Source organism: Rousettus aegyptiacus, unplaced genomic scaffold, assembly GCF_014176215.1.
Source record: "Rousettus aegyptiacus isolate mRouAeg1 unplaced genomic scaffold, mRouAeg1.p scaffold_m13_p_2, whole genome shotgun sequence".
Taxonomy (NCBI): domain Eukaryota; kingdom Metazoa; phylum Chordata; class Mammalia; order Chiroptera; family Pteropodidae; genus Rousettus; species Rousettus aegyptiacus.
The window spans coordinates 163,364,239-163,387,102 of NW_023416295.1; the positions used below are offsets into that span (position 1 = coordinate 163,364,239).

Sequence of the window (22,864 nt, forward strand, 5' to 3'; positions counted from 1 at the left end):
TGCTCTCAAGCCAAGCAGACATCCCGTGCAGGTTCCCTAACCTACAAGAGGTTCATTTTTAGAGTGCCAAAGGCTCACCTGCAGTGGCCTCCCATCTTCAGTACCAGGTGAAATAACATACAAGGGGAAGGGGCCAGGCTTGGGGATGGTGATCCTCCCCTCTGGCATCCCTTGCATTATCCTTTACTTAGTCCTTGCTGGACCTCTTTTCTCACTTTTCTTCGTCCTCTTCCCTTACTTGCCTGTTTCCTTTCCATCTTTCCAACCTCCTCGGTGAAGCCCTCCATCCTGTTTCTGCCCTGCCCTCCCTAGGAAGTTGCTTAGCTTCCCCTGGTCCTCAGGGGTCCTAGCATCCTCTCCAATGAGAGGCCAAAGCTAAGGGCACACAGCCCATCCCAGCAGCGGGATTTCTACACCTCAACTGAACAAAAGCGGAAGATGCACGTGCAGGCCCCCAGCCTCGTCCTTCCCTTTCAGACGAGAGAGTGTTGTGCGGGCTTCTTTGGCCCCCAGTGCCAGCCCTGCCCAGGGAGGTCTGAAAACGTCTGCTTTGGGAACGGGATCTGCTTGGACGGAGTAAACGGCACGGGCGTGTGCGAGTGCAGCAAGGGCTTCAGTGGGACAGCCTGCGAGACGTGCGTGGAGGGCAAGTACGGAATTCACTGCGACCAAGGTGCGTGCTCCCCCACCCCGAGCCCCACCCCCACTCCAGCTCCGGCCAGAAGAGTAACTCAGCCTGTCTCCCCAGGCCAGCTGAAATCCTACTTCTATAATCACGTGAATTATAAGATCATTTGTGTTGGGTAATTTGCATGGGGTTGTGTTTCCAAACATTTTCCATCACTAACCCAGACCTACCAGCCCATCCCCCCACCGGCCCTCCACACACACACACACACCCCGATCTGTTCACCGACATTCCCCAACCCAACCATTTGCCTTGTGCGCACTAGTTCTCATAGTAACGCTCTCAGTTTTGGACTTTGCTCGATAGTTTTTGAAAAGCGTATTTTATGTGCACATTATCTCATCTAATCCACACAGGAGCCTTATATACTTGAGTATGGTCATGCCCAGGTTACAGATAAATCTATTCAGGCAGAGAGGTTGAATGACTTTCCCGCTCCCAAGGTCGCACCTGATGAGAGGCAGAACTGAGATTTGAGTGCACACCTTGCTTGACTCCAAAGCCTTGCTTTTGACTCGTGCTGTCCTTCACGTGAAGATCATTCTATTGATTCACCTTTGACGAGCCACATACTTTGTCGTTTTCACAAAAATAGTGATCCGTTTGAGCTAAGCCATCTGCATTCTCTCACCCTGACTTTCTTGTGCCCAGGGACACGCACCTGGTTGATTTGGGAGGAGAGGTTTCCTGATTCATGATGAGAAAACAAAGCATGTCTTTCACATTGTACTAAAAGCCATAAATCTGACCTGGCTCTCACTGTTTGGCCACATAATATGTAATTGGCATTATAGTGCAGCGTTATATGAAAGAATTATCTGCTTCCATTTATGTGGGAGTTCCCAGCTGAATATTTTTTCCTAGGGAAGGGATCCCTCGGGCGGAGGGGGGGGAGGGACAGTTCTCAAGGAGGCTTCAGACGCTGCTGCATAACAAAGGAATTGCCATTTTGAGATGGCTGTGGTGGAAGAGGGCAGCCACCCCAGCTTTATACAAACCCAGTCCCCAATGGGCTTCTTTCTAAGTCCACTCTTAGGGATCCCAAGGGGTCACACATAACCTTGGATCCTCAGATAACCTCAGCTGGGGACATTCTCACCACCCCACAGTGCGACACAGTCACACAGCTATGGTCCTTGCTGAGGCATGACCAGCCCTCTAAAAACAACGGTTCTCGGGAACCAGGTTGGAGAATTAAATGCACTAAAGTGCACCTTTGTAGTTAATGGTCAGGGAGTTGTTGAACACAGGTCAGAAGTCTGACAATGTGTAGGCTTTTTTTCACCTAGCGTGTTCTTGTGTTCATGGGAGATGCAACCAAGGACCCTCGGGTGACGGCTCCTGCGAATGTGATGTTGGCTGGAAAGGAGTGAAATGTGACAGAGGTAAGAGCGAGCCCCTTCGTACATATGATCAGTTCTTCGCCTCCCTTTTCGGTAGCTCCATTTGTTTTCTTTCTAAAATAGGAATGCCATCTTTATTTCTTCCTTGAGCCATAAATGGAATTCCTCCTTGCAGCAACAAGTTTGGACAATAAAGAAAAGCAGAAAGAAGATAATACAAATCACTCATACTCCCAAGGCAGGAAATATCTATCATTAATATTTTGTGTTAGCCTTCTAACATTTTTATAGGTATACAAACATACGTGTATAGGGCCGTATTCTACATACTGTTTTATAGTCTACTTTTTTATTTTGCAATATATAATGGATATCTTTCCATGTGAATAAATATAGGTAAATATCATTATTTTATAAGGGACTAATCCCATTCATGAGGACTCTACCCTCATGACCAAATCACCTCCCAAAGACCCCACCTCCAAATACCATCACACCGGGGAGCAGGTTTTAACATATAGATTTGGGAGGTGCGTATAGATCACGTTCCTCACCTTCTCCCCAGGACCTAACGACCACTGTGATTCTTCATTGTCTCCAGGACAAAGCTCAGTGCCTCCAGGACAAAGCCCTTAGGAGTACAAGGCAGCTCACCAATAGGCACTGGACCAGCTTTCCAGCCTTGTCACACTCGGCACAAGTTGCTTCCAGTCTAGTGATGGAAATAAATATTCGGTAGTGTTCAAAAAATGGTGGTGTAGGAGTGCAGAGCAAAGAACCTCTAGATTAGAGCAAGGAAGACAACTCCTTTGTCTGTGTGATAACTCATCACTCCCCATCCCATGGCAGACATCACTAATCAATCATTGCACTCCTTCCCTCTGAGGCCAGATGGGGTGCCGCATCTTTCTCAAAAGAACACACTGCGTAGTCATTAGCAATTAATCGAAGTCATTACCAATTAAACCAGATGTTGGGAGCAGGTTTCAGAGAGAAGAACCTAAAAGATGATTGAGATGTCAATAGATAGTGAATGGAGAGAAGCAGACTCCCAGGTTCAAGGTATAGCACACACTAGGTAAAGGCAGAAAATTGCATTGCATCCACTCCATTCCATTTGAGCCTGTTACCGTTTTCTCTGACACAAAATGGACCACTTTTGCAGCCAGGTCTGTTTCAGGACCTTCTGTGCAACTTGCCAGGCCTAATGAGATTTCTCTCCCAAAAGCTCTTAGCATGAGCATCCTGCCCAAAGGGTACTCTTTCCTCATCTCTAACCATTTCTTTTGGATCCTCCCCTGCCAGGAGCATCCAAATAGCTGGGCATCCATGAAAGAGAACCTATACCATTCTAGGAAATTTAGGAATTAATTCAACAAATGGATAGTGAGTATCTCTTGTATGCCAGACCCTGAGCTATTTCTGCACATGCAAAACAAAAAACAAAACAAAAAACAAACAAAAAAAAACAACACCCAAAAACAAACAAACAAAAAAAAGACTTTTAACATTAGTTATAATTAGGTGAGGTTTTTTTGTGCGTTTTTATCACTTTATAATAAAATGATTAAAAAAAACTAGAAAGAATAAGGAACATGGGAAATATAAATAAAATAGAAAATAAAGCACCAGAGAGGGACTTGTATCAACACCCAGCCCCGAGGAAGGATACTATATTTTACTCATTTTTTCATCCTCACCACCTAGCACCGTGCCTGGCACATAGGTGACACTTCATCAGTATATTTGACTTTCATATTTGGCTCTAAGCCTCCTGGCAGCCAATATAGAAAAAATATTTACAAGGTCACATAGTTTCACATAGTAAACATGATATGTATCATCTACTACATAGAAAGTAAATCTTTTCCTAGCACCAAGTACTAAAAGAAAGTTCTTGAGTGAGATTTAATAAAAGAGGGCTGACAAAGCAATTGGTTCTTTTTTTTCAGAAATCATAAAAGATAACTGCAATGGGACATGCCACACCAGTGCCAAGTAGGTACCCTCTGAGTCTTTTTGGGGGACAATACAAAGGGGGCTGTATACCACAGTATGCACCCCAGGTCCTATCCTCAAGAGAGCAGTTTCCTGAGAATGTTTATAAATTTATTATGAAACTAGAAATATCACTGAAGAGACCACCATCAATTTGCCAGATCCAGCCTTTTGAACGAGCTGCCACTTGAGTTACCTGGCATGTTGGCAAAATGCCAGCTGTCACCCCCGGTTCACACTACAGGGACTCTTTCACAGAGGCAGAGGGAGCCCGGTGGGCCTCTCGCTTTCATCAAAACTTAATCCCGATTCACAGCTAAGCCTTTACTTCTTCACATTTCAATTTTATGTTCTTAACTCCCAGAGGAGCTTAATGGGTTAATTAATTAAGAGCCTCATAGCCAGAGTCAGACAAGAATTCAGATCAGCCTCTGTCATTGTCATTAGTGCATGACCACGAGTCAATTATTTAATGCTTCTAAGCCACAGTTTCCTCTGTAAATGAGAATAGTAATAATATGTACTCTTCAGGGCTATTAGATATTGTGTTGTTACCTAAAGTAATGCGTGAAACACCCCCCCTAACACGCAGGTAGGTCTGTTAGCTCCCCTCCTTATCCCTGGGCTGATGTCCGCAGACACACACTCTAGTTTACCTGGTAAACGACTGCAGTTTTAGCTGCCTGTGCCAGGGCCATGCTAGGAATGGACTCCCCAGAGCCTTAGGCAGGACCTCTGAGTGCCTCCTGGGGCAGCAGCTAGGATGCTGGGAATGAGGGAGATGAGTGTCATGTGTTTTTCTACAAATGGCATTTGCCCTTTCTCATGGCAGCTGCCTCCTCAATCCAGATGGCACAGCCTCGTGCAAATGTGCAGCGGGATTCCAAGGGAACGGGACCGTCTGCACAGGCAAGTGAGGCATGAACTTGCTCCTGGGAGACGAGGTAGGGTTAGCCGTGGAGAGATGTGTGTTCCTGCAGACTGAATGGGCAGCTGCTACCCACTATGAACGGTGAATTAAATGTAACAGGGCGGCTGATTGTTCCCAGGGACGGGAAACCCCCGTGAAGGGATGGAGCTTGTGGTTCAGATGGGGAGCCCAGTCCCGCTCTTTTCTTCTGCTAGCAGTGGTTCACAGCCTTGACCACAACTGGAGAGCTTTAAAAAATCATTGGTTCGATATTAATCTTTTTCTGTCTTATCTGCAACTAATTTAAAAAATAATAATAATAACTTCAATTTAAAAAGTCTTAAATTAAAAAAAAAAAAAACATTTGATTGACCTCGTGTGTGGCCTGGGCATGGGGACTCTGGAGTGGTACAGAAAGGAGCCTGCCTGGTTCTTCCTCCTACTACCCACGTTATCTTGGGCAGGTCTCTTAACTGCTCTGAGCCCCCTTAGCTCATTTGTAAAGTAAACATAAACCACCCCCCTTGCGTAGTGGTCAGGGGATGAAATGACCCGTCTGTGTACAATGGCAGAATGATACAGCTGTTAAAAACAGCTCCAGCATCAGACTCCTCGGGGTGAATCTAAGTTCTTATAATTTGCATATTCTTGGTGAAATTGCTTGACTGCTGTGCATCATTTTTTCATCTGTTGAGTTGTAAACAATAAGAGAATCTCTCTCATCCAACTGGATGGATAGGTGGTGACCTGAATTAATATCTGTGAAGTGCTTAGAACAGCCATGGCATAACACTCAATAAATGTAAGCTAATATTCTAATGGTGCCTAAACCTATTTGGTGCTAGAAAAAAAAACAGAATATCTTAGCATAATTTTTCTCCAGAGCACTGTGTCCCAGCAGGCTTCAGGCCAGATTGTGGCTTAGCTGGACCATGATCATACCAATCTGCTTTCTAAACCATCTTACCCCGGGGATTCTCCCAGCATGCAAATACCCTGACTCTGGTCCCAGATGTTTCCTGCAGTAGGGTGTATACAGTATCCTAGTGAAAACAGCTAGAAAGGACAAATAACTAGAATGTTTTTCTTGACCTGTTTTTTTGGAAAAAGAACAAAACTGGAAGACACAGGTTAATATGAAAACGAACAACATTTCTATAACACTTTCATATATATTATTAGATATGATTCCCAAACCTATAAATAAACCTGTAAAGATGGACCCTGAAGTTCAACTTCTTTAAGTGGTTTATCCAAAGCCACGTGGTATGCGAAGGCCAAGCCAAGATTCAAGCACATACCTTAGTACGCTAAGTGGATCTAGGTCTTTAGTCCACTTTGAATTAATTTTTGTATATGTTGTGAAGTTGAGGTTCAAATTTATTCTTTTGCATGTGGATATCCAGTTGTCTCAGTATTATTTGTTGAAAAGATTATGCTTTTCCCTCCTTAAAATATCATGGCACCTTTATGGAAAATCAATTGATCATAGATACATGGGTTTATTTCTGTACTCCCAATTCTATTAGAAAAATGAAAGATGGATGATGATAGTTAGATAGATAGATAGATAGATAGATAGATAGATAGATAGACAGACAGACAGACTATAAGGGTATATATATTCTTATGACAGTACTACACTGTCTTTATTACTGAGCTTTGTAGTAAGTTTTGAAATTAGGAAGTGTGAGTCCTCCAACTTTGTTCTTTTTCAAGATTGTTTTGACTCTTCTAGGCACTTTGAATTTACATATGGATTTTCAGATTATCTTGGGATTTTGATAGAGATTGCATTGAATCTGTAGGTCAGTTTGGAGGAGTAGTGCCACCTTAACCATACTAATTCTTCCAATCAATGAACACTAAACATCTTTCCATTATTTAGGTCTTTTTTTAAATTTCAACAATGTTTATAGTTTTCAGAGTGTAAGTTTTATACTTTGTTAAATGTGTTCCAAAGTATTTTATTCTTTTTGATGCTATCGTAAATAGAATTGTTTTCTTAATATCATTTCAGTTTGCTCATTTCTACTATATAGAAATACAGTTGATTTTTATTTATTCACTTTGTATCCTGTACCCTTATTGAACTCATTTGTTAGTTCTAATAGTTTTTTAGTAATATTCTTTATGGTTTTCTATGTCACCTATGTCCACATAGATGGTTTTACTTCTTCTTTTCCAATCTGGATGACTTTTATTTTCTTTTCCTTTAATTGCTATGTCTAGAACCTCCAGTACAATGTTGAGTAGCAGTGGCAAGAGCAGACATCCTTATCTTATTCCTGATTATGTGGGAAAGCATTCAGTTTTTAATGATTAAGTATGATTTTAGCTGTGGGTTTTTCATAGATATCGTTTATCAGATTACAGAAGTCCCCTTCTGTTACTAGTCTGTTAAGTGTTTTATTAATAAAGGTATTGAATTTTTTCAAATCCTTTTGCTCCTTCAATTGAGATGATCATATGCCCTTGTATTTAATTCCGTTGATATGCCATATTACATTAATTGACTTTGGGATGTTAAACCACCTTGCATTCCTATATAAATCCTACTTGGTTATGGTGTATAATCCTGTTTATATATTGCCGAATTTGATTTGCAAGGATTTTCTGGAAAATTTTTGTGTCTATGTTCATGAGGAACATTGGCCTATAGTTTTCTTGTGATGGCTTTGTCCGGTTTTGATATCAGGGCAATACTAACCTCATAAAATGAACTGGGAAGTCTTCTATCTTCTAGTTTTTGAAAGAATTTGTGAAAATCTGGTGTGGATTCTTCTTTAAATGTTTGGTAGAATTCACCAGTGAAGGAGAGATATCTAGTGCCTTACAGTCTATTGAATTATCCATATTTACTCCAATGTCTGCCATTTTGAAGTATTTTCCACTCCTCAGTGACTCAAATAAAAATGCGTCAATGGTGTTTCCCCCCCGCTCTCCTCTTCTCTGCTCTGGTCATCTCTTCTCTAGCAATCAATGCCTGTGAAATCAGCAACGGAGGTTGCTCTGCCAAGGCTGACTGTAAAAGAACCACTCCAGGAAGCCGAACGTGTGTGTGCAAAGCCGGCTATACTGGAGATGGCATCGTGTGCCTAGGTAAGCGCCATCCCTCATCCATCTGGTCGGAGCACTGTTATGTGATCCTCATGTCTGGATGCTGCCAGGATCGTCTTTTTTCAGTTCGTCTGGGCAGGAAGGTATGAGGATGTGGAATTGTGATTACGGAGGTATGAAGGTGTGTGATGTCCAAAAATCACTTTGGAAGGAGAAAGGGGGGAAACTTTTTTTAATTAAACATTATGGTGGTGACTGGATTTTAAAACATTAATTAGTTCCTTTTTTATACAGGTAGCATATTCTCAATATAGAAAAATTAGGGGATGCATATAGGCTGGGGAAAAGGATTCTGGAAATAACCACTTTTACCTCTGTTGTATTACCCTATTTTGCTATGTATAGATGTAATTTTTTTAAAAAACAAAAATTGTATCTCATGATATATGTTTACTGCTTAGCAATATGATATAACAACTCTCCCTGAAAATAAGTATACTTCCAAATCATTATCTTAATGGCTACATACTGTTCTTCTATAAAAGTATGCCACTGCAAGTTGTCTAGACTTTAACTTTTTAGTTGTAAAGAAAATTCACACGGAAATAGTACAGAAAAAGACCCATTTGCTCTTTACCTAGGTTCAGTTACTGTTAACATTTCGCACCATTTGCTTTATTTTTTTCTCTCTTTATATCTGTGTATTTTATATATATATATATACATACATTTTTTTCTAAACCATTTGAGAGTAAGCTCTATATTACATGATAGTGCCTTTATCCTTAAATATTTGCACAAGTGTGAGCAAAGGATAGACTCTTACATAACTACAGCAGTTATCAACCAGTAAATTTATTATCGATGTAATACTTCTGCCTAATTACCATTTATATTCTAATTTTATCAGCTGACCCAATTATGTCCTTTTTTGACATTTTTTCCTCTAGTTCAGGATCCCAATCTAGGGTTGGGTATCACATTTAGTGATCACGTCTCTTTTGTATCCTTTGACCTGGGATGTTCCTTGGCCTTGCTTTGTCTTTTATGACATTGACATTGTAGAATAATAGCATCTACCACCTCAACTTTTTTTTTTGCTAGCATGTCCTTCATTTGGGGGTTAATCTGATGTTTTTTCATGATTATATTCAGACTTTGCATTCCAAGATTTTTCCACTGGTACAGTCACTTTTTTCCTCTTTGCTACTAATAAGCAATCAATGTAGAGACACTTGAACACCAAGCAAATATCTTCATCAACATGTCCTCCTAAATTTAGCATCCATTGATAATTCCTTCCTGAACCAATTAAATTGAGATAGTTGCAATGATTTTTTTTTTAATTCCTAAATCTCATTATTCATAACATGTTGGATTGGACTCCAAGGTTCTATTATTTCAAGTCCTTGGCTACAAATGCTCATACTCATTCAACAGAGGGACAGAGTCAAGCCCACAGACTATGCTTCTGGCACAAGCCCATCTCAGAGAGTCAGTTTTGAGAAACCATATCTGGAAGCCTCCGTACTGGGTTATTTCTGCCTCAGAGTTCTCGGAAAACTGAATCACACTTTGGAACCTGTTCCCCTCAGTCAGTTGGCCATCCCGGTTGTTCCCTCGAGATGTCTTTACTTGAAAATGAGGCTTGATTCTCATGGCAGGTGTTGGCTTTTTGTTTTAAAGAGATCAACCCGTGCCTGGAGAACCACGGTGGCTGTGATAGGAATGCAGAGTGCACGCAGACCGGACCCAACCAGGTAAGCTCCGCCCCTGCGGGTTGGGGAATACCTAAGATTTCCTGCGAGCAAACTCCTGGGTCTTGAGAGCAGAGGGCTGAGAACAGAACTCTCAGGAGCAGCAGCAGAAAATTAACACTTTAGGGGAAAATCTGAAAGAATGAAGAGAAATGGGACGGGGAGACAAAGGGTGCTTAGGAGAAGGGACTTTCCTGGAGTGGGGAGAAGCAGCCATCTGCAAACACTGCATGGTCCCAGAAACACGAAGAAGGTCCGCGACAGTGTTCCCTTTTCTTTCAGCTCCCCAGAACCCCACAATTCTTCTGTGGCTTCAGGCTCTGAAATGCATGTGCCACAGCAGAAGATTAAGTTATTAGGCCCTCTGTCAGTCACATAGTCCCGAACATAGTGAACCTCACGGTGCCTCCCTAGGGAGTGGGTCTGTGGAGGCAGGAAAATGTGAGGGCTCCAGCACAAAGGACAGGAGAGGTCACGGGGTGAAAAGGCATAGGCCGGGAAGTTGGTGGCTCAGGGACCCAAGCCGTGCCTTCCTCGGTCTCTGTCACATTGTGAACAGCACAATGGTCATGCAGGAGATTATATACATCAGAAACTGAATGATGAAGTAAAGTTCTCCAGGGACTGTTCCATGGACTTCATAGAGCCATTCAGAGACCTCAGTGCCAGGTCTCCCAATAGGCAGATCAAGCAAATGCCTAAAGCACCCAAAAATAAAAAATATATGTATATTTATTTTGTAAGAATTGTGTGTGTACATATATAGTCACAGGAAAACCCAGAACAGTCAATGTTGGTCTACCTTATGCACATTTCGGGGTCCAGTAGAGTTCTTGTTTCTACATATGGGGTAAGGGAAACCTGTAAGCTTTTTAGTGCTCAGGGCCTCTACAAGTCCTCCTTCAAACCTAGAAGGTAACAAGAGGGACACAGGGTTGACCTCTGAGATAGGACCTTTGCACAGGAGGGGCAGCTGATGGGCATCATGGTAAAGATTTGAGCCCAGGTCAGGGCCCATAATAAAGGCTGAGAAGGAGGAGTAGTGAAAACCTGATTGGCCCAGGCTGTGCTGGCCAATGAGTTCAAGTTCTAACAGGTAGACATCAGACCAGAGCCCCCTCTCCTGTGTGGGAGTCTTTTGCGTGGATTAGAGGAGCCACGCCTTGGGGAGACACACCAGGAGCAGGTGCCCCTTCCTCTGGACACGTGGCTTGAGTACACCTGGGTTTCAGCTCCACTCACACCCATGCCCAGGTGCCCCTGAGCAGAGTACATGGGACATGGGGATGAATTAGACAGTCCCCAGCTCCTGGTAGTCAATGTCCCCTCCCTCAGCTTGAAGCACACACCTGACTCCCCTGGCCAAACAGTGGGGTCAACTGATGATTTTCACGTGTGCAACTGATTTGACTCCAAAGCCATCATCAAGCACCTCCTGGTGCCTTGGGGCTGAGGCCAGGTGGAGAGGAGCAAGGATTGGGTATAAATGGGAGTGGGCAGGAACTCAGCTTCTTCACAGCCGAACCTTTACCAACCAAGGGGAGAGAAGACCTGAGCACCCAGGCAAGGGACCAAATAAGATGACAAAGTTTTTTAAACATCGAGTTATCTTGGCAGCAAAGATGTGATAGGTAGGAGATCCCAGCTCTAGACGGAAGCATGCCAAACGTGCTAACATGTAAGATGGCAATTATCATTATAGAATAGATATTACCAGTCTAGAATCGTCTAATGTTCCTATTACTGTCATGGAGTTCAGGCGTGAGAGCCAGCAGCCATTCTCTGTGAGTGACCCGTTTCCCTCTCCCCATGGGCAGGCTGTCTGTAACTGTTTGCCGAAATACACTGGAGACGGGAAGGACTGCTCACTTATCAACGCCTGCTTAACCGTGAGTCCTGCTCGAGGGCCGAGGCCCTCAGAGGTCAGGCCTGGGGTGCCGCCTCCCCCACTTCTAGGAGATAGGGTGTCGGGGTGATTGCCTCAGAGCTGCTTTGGCCTTGAGGCTCATTTCTCCCTCCTGTTCCAGTCGTAATGTCGTGGAAAGTCTGGTTTGTGCTCCTGTCTTTACGTGGCCTTCACTTCTGTGTCTGTGACTTCTTTTCTGACGAGGGCCTGGTGGACTTAAGGCTCATCTTGTTCATCTAAGAGGATCTCATCTCGAGATCCTTAATTACGTCTGCAAAGACTTTTTCTGAATGAGGTCACATTCACAGGTACCAGGGCTTAGGACGTGGACATACCTTTTGGGGGGGCCACAATTCAACTCACTGCAGGTGGGGAAGCAGGAAGGGCTTTGCTCAGGATCACTGAGCAAGCGCATGGCCCAGCCAGAACTTGAACCTGTATCTCTCTGACTTGAAGGCCGCACTCTTGGCCGCTTCTGGTGCTGGTTCCTCCCACGAGGTGGTGACCCCAGAGGAAGCCCTGTCCAAACACTTCACTTCCCTTATTCATATAGCTGCCCACCTAAGAGCCTCCAGCTGTGGGCATGAGAACAGCGCAGTCACCCATAATTAAAGCCCTTCCTCTCCAAGTGCGGTCCCTCCTGTCTGCCCCCTTGTGTTGGTCTGGCAAGCTCCTCAAGAGAAAACTGTCCCCACATGAAATGGTTGTGTAGGGATCACAGGGAAGAAGCTGCAGAAAGCAGGGTCCTGGGATGTGGGGCTATTACAATGAGTACTATGGCCAGCTTCATTTTAATGGCAGTTCTTCCATGGCTATTTACATTTTTTCTAAAAATGGCCACCTTATCTCGGCAACGAACACAGTGAACCTAGTTGTACCTGACACTCATGGCCACTTTTCTTTGATCTGCATCCGTGACTGGATTCTTTTCATGAAGAAAGGAAGTTTGTTTTCTTGCAAGATGGACATATTTTTACACTGATGAGGATGATTCAATAGAGAGAAGGAAATTGAGACTGAAGGAGAGAAGATGGATTGTTACAGGAGGAAAATGTATGGTGGGTGACGGGGATGGGACCCAGAGCCCACAAGTGGACAGGTGAGTCTCACACAGGAGCAGGGGCAGCGTTAGGTAGGAGGTCAGTCAGCCTATTAGTTGGTCAGTCAAGAAGGCAGTTTGTAAGTTTCGTTAGTTCATTGATTAGTTAGTTGGTTAGTCAATCAGTTAGTTACTCAGCCGGTCAGTGAAGTCAGTTAGTGAGTCACTCATGGGCACCTACTTCATGTGGCCCTTGACTATGAATTAATGAAAACGTTTATGCCTGGCCATGCTAAAGAAATCATTAGTTCTGTGAAGACAGAGACCATGTGCATCTTGTATCCGCTCGAAAACCACGCACAGCACAACACACATCTCGGTCGACGAGCATTCACTAGCTATCGGGTGCTGTTTTAGGCACTGGGAATTCATCAGTGACCAAGGAGCAAAACTGTTTAAAGAGCTTGCATTCAGAAGGGAAGAGATGGACACTTCGTGTGTAGAGGATTAGTCAGTTAGTCATCAGTTCACTTGTTCAATAAGAAAAACAGAGCCGTGAGCTCAGGCCCAGGTAGGTATAAACTTCAGGACAAGAAGATGAGGAGGCTCTTATCTGTCTATTTTCTCATTGAGGTATGAGTTGAGCTCATCAGTTGAGCGTGAAGGACAATGATTGAGAGTTGTGGAGAGAGGCAAAGGTGCGAAATGTCTTCTCCAGAGAGAGATAGGGGCACAGGGAAAGCAGTGTTTACAGGAGACAGACGTCTCTTCCCTAAGAGGTGAAGAGAGCTTTCAGGGAACAGGGGGAGGCCGTTGGGAGTTTGCTTAGGGCGGTGAGTTTCAGAAGGCACTGGGAGGGTGGGAAGGGCAGGATGGGAGGTCAGGTCACAGATATGTAGAGCACCATGGAGGGGAGTGTCCGCGTGGTAGGAGGTGACCTTGGGCCTGTGCTGTTGAATGAGATCAACAGAAAAGTGGGACAAGAGGGGATTCATCTTGATGGTCTTAGCGTATGTGGGCTATTGGGACAAGTAAAAGCCAGGGTCTGTAGCTGGAAGATACGGGGACCGTAGGGAGTTGGTTAATGGTCTTGCAGGAATCAGCTTCCCTGAACAGCTCCCTGAGCTGTGGCAGCTTGAGGCAGGAATCTAGGATGGTAGGTCCCTCTCGGACTGAAGTAGCATGAACCACAAATAATTCTGGAACTGCGATTGGGAGGGAAGGAAGATTTTGCAGCCAGCCTGTAAGACTGTTGACCTACTGCTTCTTGCTTGGGCTTGCAGAGAGCCTTTTGGTGTTCTGAAGGATGTCAGCTTTGAACCATACTTTGCTTTATTTATATTTTAGGTCTTTGCCCCATCATCCGCTATTAAAAAGCTTTTGAGGACAAGGACAATGTTTCATATCTATTTTATGCCAACTGCTTTCCAGCTGATGACTTACTGTTACTACGATGGGGTCGGAGTTTAGCCTAAAACTAGGAAGAGTCAAACAAGATTGGGGCCTTTCTTGTTAACCCCAGGTGCTGAGAAATTTCCCATTTGGCAATTCTGGGCTCATCTATTCAGAACTGAAGTTCTGCTCCAAAGGACCTGCCATCTTGGGATGTGAGGCTGGGTGAATAAGGCAACCCCCTGCAACTGTAGGGAATTGGAAACCAAGTTCGGGAATAAGGCAAATAATGCAAAGCAGTCCGTTAGAGAGCGATTAGAGAGCGAGACCAAAAAAAAATTTCAGTACAGAATTGCTTTGTGACTATTGGCAGAGCTGGCAAACTAACTGGTCTGACTTTTATCCTCCACTCCTGAAATGTTTCCAGAAAAACGGTGGCTGTAGCGAATTTGCTATCTGCAATCACACTGGACAAGAAGAAAGGACCTGCACTTGCAAGCCAAACTACATCGGGGATGGGTTTACCTGCCGCGGCAACATCCACCAGGTAACACAAGCCAGGCGTGTTCCCGTAAAGTAAACTCTACTTCCTTCACGTGCTAAGAACCCAGGTCACTGAGAAATGTGCAAAAGTTTTATAACGTGGAAGTTCTGGAACAGCGTGAAAGACCGTTCTTAACATAAATTGGCAATGAAAAGAAATTTTGTGTACCATGGAAATACACTTGACCTGGAAGGCAGTGATTCAGATCAATGGTTCCAGATTCAGAAACACTTGGGTTTGAATTCAGCTCTGCCGGTCAGTAATGTGACTTTGAGCAGATTACATCACCTCTCTGTGCATCAGTTTTCTAACCTGTGAAAGAAAATAATAACGGTACAAATCCCATCAGGTTGTTACAAGACGTAAATGAGATAATGTGTGTAATGGGCACAGAGCACACAGACATTAATTGCTGTTGGAGTGTATGTGTGTGTGTGTGTGTGCGCGTGCGTGCATGTATGCGCACGCACGCGTGTGCGCACCTGGGCATAGAGGACGAGGTGGTATGATAGATATAGATTTCTACCTATTATAAAGTAAACGTTCCATTATTTGGTTTAAAAAGGGACTAGTGCATTCTGGCTGTTCTCGTTAATAGAAAAAGCTAAACCTGCCATGAACCTATAACTCATTTTTTTATATACATATTTAAACTTTCAAAAATACTCTTAAAGCTCAGATGCTTCTGGACATAGCTGATAAATCAGATGGTTTACCCAGAAAGGTTTTGGAGCTCACAGCTTGTCCACATAGTTGTAAGCCTGTTGGTGGGGCCAGACAAGGCCCCTTGTTGCAGACTTGCAGTTGAATGCAGGTGGCCACTTTCCATCTCAGGGCAGTTGTCCTGCATTAACCCTGTGTTGGTCTTTGTGCAATTTGCAGATATTAAGTGAACCTGCCCTGTCTTTGTTTCTAGGAGCTCCCCAAGAACCCAAAAACTTCCCAGTATTTCTTCCAGTTGCTGGTAAGAATATGTGTGTCTGTCTCACTATATGAACTGGGTCTCAAGCCACATACAGGATAAACCTGTAGCCTCTCAAATAGATGAAGATAGAAGAAAGTCTGAGAATCTGGATTTCTGGAATAGGTACTGTGTTGGTCATTTGTGAACTTCTCAGGGCTCAAGTGGACAGCATGAGAGAATGAAAAACTGTCCCACTGGCCTGTTTGATACATGAGAATGTGGTTTGTGAAAAAAACTTCCATCATACCAGTAGAGAAAAGAAATATTGCTGGGGCAATTGGTTTACTCTTTGAGTGAAAATAATCTGGTAGATCTTTCTGCACATCGCGCATCTGAATAAGCACTATATATATTGAAGAATAAAGGATAAAAATCTAGAGGAATGAAATCTAGAAGAAAATATAAGTAACCATAGGATCTCAGTGTTGGCAAGAAGACAACCGAAAATAACAGGGGTTACTTCTCCATGGCAGGATTATGGGTAGTTATTTTCTTATTTATACTGCATTTTCGAATCTTTAATATAATAAGCCTGCGTGATTTTTTATAACCAGATCAAAATAAACACTATTTCAATGACGACGAATCTGAATGGACTTGCATCTAAGACTCAGTAAAACAGATTCTCCCCATCCAGCGTTCATTCCCCTCTGCCACAATCCACTCTCTTTGTCTGAGCCCCTGCCTGTATTTATGTGACACGTGGCCCCTGCCTTCCTTTCCACAGGAACATTCCGTACGGGACCTGGTTGGTTCAGGCCCCTTCACCGTTTTTGCACCTTTATCTACAGCCTTTGATGAGGAACCCCGGGTAAGCATGAAGCATAGGCACGAAGCGTGGACAGGCAGACGAGGTCTGGGACTGGAACGCAGTCTTCGGGTCTCATCCTGGAACCAACAGTGGTGACATTGCTGGGCAGGAGGCTTAGGATCGGCTGCAGCAATGGAAGGGGCTGCTTCTTAGCACAGGGAGCCCTATCAGGGGAAGCATTCCAGTGGATTTGGGGTGACCACTGCCAGAGACCCTCTAAAGGACATTCCTGAATAGAGTAGGAGGTTGGAAAAGATTCACAGTTCTTAAATGATCCAAACTTCCCAGAGAGCCAAAAAAACAAACAGACAAAACAAAAAACAAAAAAAAATCGGGAATGCTGGATGAAAGGGATTTAAATAGGTTCTAACAGGACTTATCAGAGCCTCTACTATCCTGACATTTATTGAGACTCTTCATGCCGGATTGCCCATTAATATGTATTAATGCAGCAAACATTATCGAGTGTGCGAGACGCTGTTTCTAGTGCCTGGTCTAGATTAGCCCATTTCATCTTCATGACAATCCTGTGAGCTGAGTGCTATGATTATCCTCATTTTATAGTTGAAGACACTGAGAGAAGTGACTGTCCCAAGGTCACATGACTAGCAAATGGTGGTAGAAGAACTCAAACATGACCCCGAAGCCTGTGTTTTCAACCACTGCACACAATGCCTCTCTAGGCATATACTTTGGACACCAGCAAAGCAAGGATTACCAGCATTTTTCACAAGAAAACTTTTTTTTCAAGTGGCATCTCACAGGACCCGGGGTCCTTGCCACATGTATTATGAAATGCTGGATCAAAGGAACCTCAAGTTTCCTTCCCTTCCAAGATTCTACAGTGGAAACAGGAAAAGAAGTAGGGCTACTTTCTCCCCCTTGCCTGAACAGTCTCTCGCCTGTAACCCCGACCACAAGCCAACTCTGACTCCAGCGTCTGAGGGTCCGGGGCGAGGAGAGAGATGTCCGGGCGGGGAGGAAGGAGGGAAGGAAGGGAAGGGGAACACATGGGGTGGAGGACAGGAAAAGGGAGTGGGGAGCAAAAGGCTCCTGACTCTGGCGGGAAACCTCCGATCTTCTATTACAGATTAAAGACTGGGACAAAAAGGGCCTAATGCCCCAGGTTCTTCGGTATCATGTGATTGCCTGCCACCAGCTGCTCCTGGAAAACCTGAAATCGACCCCAAACGCCACTTCTCTCCAAGGGGAGTCAATTGTCATCTCCGTCTCTCAGGTAAAAGACGCCAGGAAGGTGCCCATTTTCCTTGGGCCTTCTTTTTTCTCCTCTTCCTTAGAGTAATACCAGTAATAATAAAAATAATAATAACAATAACATCAAGACAGGTACTAAATGTTTGATATGTACTAACTCATTTAATTTTCAGAATAATTTCATAATTCGGATACTATTATTTTCTCCAGTTTACAACTTAGAAAACTGAGCTCAGAGAAATTAAGTAAGTTGTCCAAGGTCCCACAGCAAGTAAATAGTGGAGCTGGAATTCAGACTCAGAGGAAGGCAGCTTCAGGTGGTCAAGTGGAAATGCTTCCGGCAGCCCTGGTCAGAAACTGGAAAGAGATGAAAGCTCTTGATCAAAGCCATTTGACCAGACTGGTCTGTTCCCTCCCACAACATAGAAACAAATGGTGGCTATAAAATTAAAAAGCGTGTGGTGGGGAAAGAAGGGAGGGTTGGTGGTATAGAGCACACACACGAACAAGAAGCCAATTTTAATCTGCTCGTCATTTCATATTTAAGAATCATAGCGAAATGGCTGTTTTGCTATTAACTTCTCCAGGTGAAACTTAACATTCTTGTCTCAGTTTCCTTTTCATAATCATAGTTTAAAATGTTGGGAAAAGGGGTGAAGAAGGGTTAAAGAAGTACAAATTCGTAGTTGGTCATGGGGATGGGGAGCACAGCATAGGGAATGCAGTTAGCATTAATGCATTGGCTAGGTGGAGAGCCAGAGGAGAGAAAGAGCAGTTAGGGGGATCGTTTTGTAAACCATATAAATGTCTAACCAATGTACTGTATACACGAAACTAATAAATTTTTTTTTAAATGTGCTAAAATTGGACCTTTGGACTTCGCACACAGCTCTACTTAAACATTCACTTTTATAACAGTTTAATACATTGGTGAATATTCTAAAAGAAGGAATTTTGTGTCTATTTCTATTCACACTCTTTTTTTTTTATTTCTTATTGGTTGATTTCAGGACACTGTGTATATAAATAATAAAGCTAAGATCGTATCCAGTGATACCATCACTACCAATGGAATCATCCACATCATAGACAAAGTGCTATCACCTCAAAACATGCTTATCACCCCTAAAGATGCCTCCGGAAGGATTCTGGTGAGTGAACTCACTGTCATACTCTCAGCACAGAGTGACTCACGATACCAATAACTTATTATCTCACTTCTGATTTTGAGGCATCATTCGAAGACATTTTAATTTTGCTGCTTCAATCTCAAGCTACTACTAAAAGCCTAGTAAATGTTGTTATTAATAAGAAGTAAATAAGCTTATTTTAAATAAATACATAGATTTTATCAGTTTTTCTTTAGTGCCCACAAGGGCAGGTGATCTTGAATAAATTTGGGAGATAGAAATCACATAGATGGATATTAGATAGATAGATAGATAGATAGATATTATTAAAACTAAACCGGGAGTGAAACTTCTTCTCAATAGGCAGAAAAAGACAAGTTGAATTTTTATTGTTATTTATTCGTATTGGCCAGGGTACTTTATTGCAGACAACAGAATCCACTATACCTAACTTAAACAAAAAGGAGTTTCTTACGTTATTAACATCCCCAGATCTCTTGGAAAGCCATCGGAATTAGGCTAATTCAAATGCTGCACAGCTGGTCACAAAGCAGCCCAGGGACACCTGCAAAGGCAGGACACCTGACTTCCCCACAGGGCCGTCCCAGCTGTAACAGCTCTGCCAGTGCCACCTGACTCCGGTCTCGCCACCTAGGACACAGGGGTCTGGACACCAGATGCCTCCACCGTTGCGCTTGTCAGAAGATCTATCTCCCTGCCGGCAGCCACTGCCACCTCCTGTTGCTTCTTTCCACTAATAAGTCTTACAGAAGCACTTCTCTTTGGTGCACCTTACATCCCGTATAGGGCTCTAGCTGCAAGGCAGTCTGGGAAAATGTAGTGCTTAGCCTTCCAGCCTCTGTACAGAAAGGCAAGGGTACAATGGAGCTGAAGTGGGTGCCGGCGAGCCAATCAGCAGTACCTACCATGTCATCTTTTCCTTACTGTATTAGATTGATCTTTCATTAAAGCGCTTTGTGATTTATATGAGAAAAGGTATCATTCCCATTCTTGTTATCTTTGCAGCAAAACCTTACGACAGTGGCAATAAACCATGGCTACATCAAATTTAACAACTTAATACAGGTAAAAACCTGGGAGAAAAGTTATCTCCGGGGATAATCTGCATAAAGAGGTTTGGTTGGGGGAGGGTTTTTTGTTTGCTTTTGGTTTTTTATTGTTGTTGTTTGGGTTTGTTTGTGGCGCTAGCCAGCCATTGTGGGATCTGTATGGGGAAGTCCTAATTTCCTAGAGAACAAAGTCATTCTCTGCCGCTCCATTCCTAAAATGGTGCATGATTTGTTCAGCTATAGAGTTAGAACCTGAAGTATGTGAGGCTGGAAAAGAAATTGGGACATGCCCGTCCCTGAACTACCATCTGGAACTATCACCTCCATTCTAGCAGTAAAAGCTGAGGTGGAGAGTCAGGGAATCTGTACCTGTGAGGCAGGTAGAAATTGCATTTAAAACCTTATCTTTCTGACTTCAGACACCATTTCCATGAGCAGAGTAGAGAAACTTCTTATTAAAACAAAGACTGCAGAGCAGAATCGGAGAATGACAGGGTTCTTCTCCTGCCGCCCCAAAAGTCCTCAGATGGGCCCTGAATGGCACGCTTTACGAACCTCTGTGTAGACCCATGATTTCCAAAATCATCTGAAGCTCGGGCGCTCTGGGGAGCTTTTTAGAAATGGAGATTTCAAGGTACTCAGAGTGAGAATCTCCAGGGATGTTACAGACAAGTAATCTTTGCCCACCTAGCCACTCCCAAAACTTTATAGTCGCCCCCACACCTGGGCATCACAGCCTTTCACAGCAATTTAGGAAACTTCTCTGGGGCTCAATTAAAGGAACTAATAAAGCCCTCTTCTCAGTGTTAGAAAATTATAAGAAAAAATGTATATGATGCACTGGAGTTACAGAAGGCGCCCAGAATGATCCCTCCCCATTCATCCGGCAATTTCTTTCTTGAGTCTGTGTGATCTAGAAATCTTATAAAAATGCATAAAAGTATCTCGATATTGGATAGGTTTTACTTTTTAAAATGAAATATGGGAACAAAGCTAAAAGGGACTTCCAGAAATTAAAATATCTGGCAGAAACAGCAACAACAACAAAAATAAAAAGATATTTGTTAAGGTTTATTTTCCTATTAACAAAAGCCCAGAATTTGACTTCTTGTTTTGCTTTTCTGAGTTTTCTTAGAAAACTTAGGGAGTGAATGGCTAGAGTGCATTGGGCCTCTAGTTTCCGGGACAGACATTGAGGGGGCCACCCCACTCCCCTTCCACCCTCCCCGCTGGCTGCCCTTGGTCCTCAGACAGACCCTCTGTCTCATGGCTGACCAGCTCCCTGTGTTTTAGGGTGCGGGCTTGCTAAGCATCATCTCTGATCCTATCCACACTCCCGTCACTCTCTTCTGGCCCACTGACCAAGCCCTCCAAGCCCTACCTGCTGAACAACGGGATTTCCTGTTGAACCAAGACAACAAAGACAAGTTGAAGGAGTATTTGAAGTTCCACGTGATCCGGGATGCCAAGGTATTCTGTTCCACGCAGATGTGAGTGAGTTAGGGAAGCCCCGGGGTGATCAATCTGGGAACTGCTGGTGTCTCCGCCTCCACAGAAGCTTTAGCGTCCCCTGTGTCCTCCTCTGCCTGGCCATCATTAATGGACCCCTGCAGGATACCATGCCTGGTTCTGTTTCTCCAACCTACCTACCTTTTTTTTTCCCCTTTTATTTCCAACTTTAACCAGTACCCAAGAGCAGCATTCCTTTCCTGGACAGCAGGCAGATCAGCTTTTTCTCTTCTCATCATTCACATGGCAAAAAGGCTGCTGACCGCAATTCCCACATTTCTCCAAATGGACTCTTTCTCTCCCAAGTCCAAGATTTCTAGCCAAAGGACTGACTCGCTCAGCTGTCACTAGTTGTTCATTCCTCAGCTGAGCTACTGTAATGTGTTTGATCAGGGAATCCAGATCTTATAGGAACGTGACAGCTCTTGCTGAAACCATGTCACTCTCAGTCCCCAGCCAGGACCCGCATTTCTCTCCAGGAGTGAGCCTGTCCAATCCCAGAATGTCAAATGTCCAAACTTCGGTTAATTCACAGGACCTATTATTAGTTTCCTAGGGCTGCTGTAACAAATTACCACAAACTAGGCAGCTTGAAACAACAGAAGTTTGTTCCCTGAGGCTGAAAGTCTGAAACCAAGGTGCCGACACGTGGTTCCTTCTTGAGGTTCTGAGGGAAAACTTGTTCCATGCTTCTCTCCCAGGGTCTGGTGGTCGCCGCAAACCCTTGCTGTTCCTTGGCCTGTAGATGCCTCCACCAGTCTCTGCCTCTGTTGTCCCCTAGCTGTCTTTTCTCTGTGTGTTTCTGTGTCTGCACACGGCATTATCCTCTTCTCTCTTCTCATAAGGACACAAGTCCTGTTGGATTACGGGCCCACTCTACTCCATTGTCACTTTATCTTAACCAATTACATTTGCGATGATCTTATTTCTAAGTACGGTCACATTCTGAAGTAGTGGGGGTCAAGATTCCAATAATACTTTTGGAGGGATATAATTCAGCCCATAACAGTACCCACGTCATTTTCCTAACACACTCATCCTGTCATTGGCTCTGTAGACCAAGACAGCATCTTCCATGGACTCCCAAGCATGGATGGGGGTTGGAAGGGTGACTGAACACAGTCCAGCTGGTGGAGATTTTTCCTACAGAAAGGATTTCCAGCTTCCTAGAGGGCTTGTGATTATTATACCTTTTGATTATATCAACCATTATATTAAAGCTGGAATTATTACAACTCTTGGAAAGACTTGTATCTAAATTTGAATAGCTGGCAAAGCTCCTTGGGGCCCTTCTTCTGTCCAAATTTGGGGTATTCATGTGGCTCCCTCACTCCTACAGGTTCTGGCGGTGGATCTCCCCAGATCTACTTCCTGGAAAACCCTGCAAGGTTCAGAGCTGAGTGTGAAGTGCGGAGCCGGCAGTGACATTGTGAGTGTCGTCACCCAGGTGGGGGTTGGGAACACATTATCGGCATTCCCCAACCACTGCCCCTTCAAGGAAACGTTCATTTTTCTTCTGCAACAGCAA

The 22,864-nt window shown here is 43.8% G+C and overlaps 1 protein-coding gene across 1 annotated transcript in view; it reads left to right on the forward strand.

Moving 5' to 3' along the window:
* The window catches only part of STAB2 (stabilin 2), a 129,707-nt gene that overhangs the window by 77,534 nt on the left and 29,309 nt on the right, over positions 1 to 22,864 (forward strand). Inside the window, exons 38-52 of the mRNA XM_036237372.1 lie at positions 478 to 673; positions 1,978 to 2,073; positions 3,984 to 4,029; positions 4,862 to 4,938; positions 7,916 to 8,041; positions 9,686 to 9,759; positions 11,574 to 11,645; positions 14,521 to 14,640; positions 15,554 to 15,601; positions 16,329 to 16,412; positions 17,503 to 17,649; positions 18,638 to 18,778; positions 19,784 to 19,843; positions 21,121 to 21,297; positions 22,676 to 22,765. Of these exons, the coding sequence (XP_036093265.1) occupies positions 478 to 673; positions 1,978 to 2,073; positions 3,984 to 4,029; positions 4,862 to 4,938; positions 7,916 to 8,041; positions 9,686 to 9,759; positions 11,574 to 11,645; positions 14,521 to 14,640; positions 15,554 to 15,601; positions 16,329 to 16,412; positions 17,503 to 17,649; positions 18,638 to 18,778; positions 19,784 to 19,843; positions 21,121 to 21,297; positions 22,676 to 22,765 (1,554 nt within the window). The remainder of the gene's footprint in view (positions 1 to 477; positions 674 to 1,977; positions 2,074 to 3,983; positions 4,030 to 4,861; positions 4,939 to 7,915; positions 8,042 to 9,685; positions 9,760 to 11,573; positions 11,646 to 14,520; positions 14,641 to 15,553; positions 15,602 to 16,328; positions 16,413 to 17,502; positions 17,650 to 18,637; positions 18,779 to 19,783; positions 19,844 to 21,120; positions 21,298 to 22,675; positions 22,766 to 22,864) is intronic.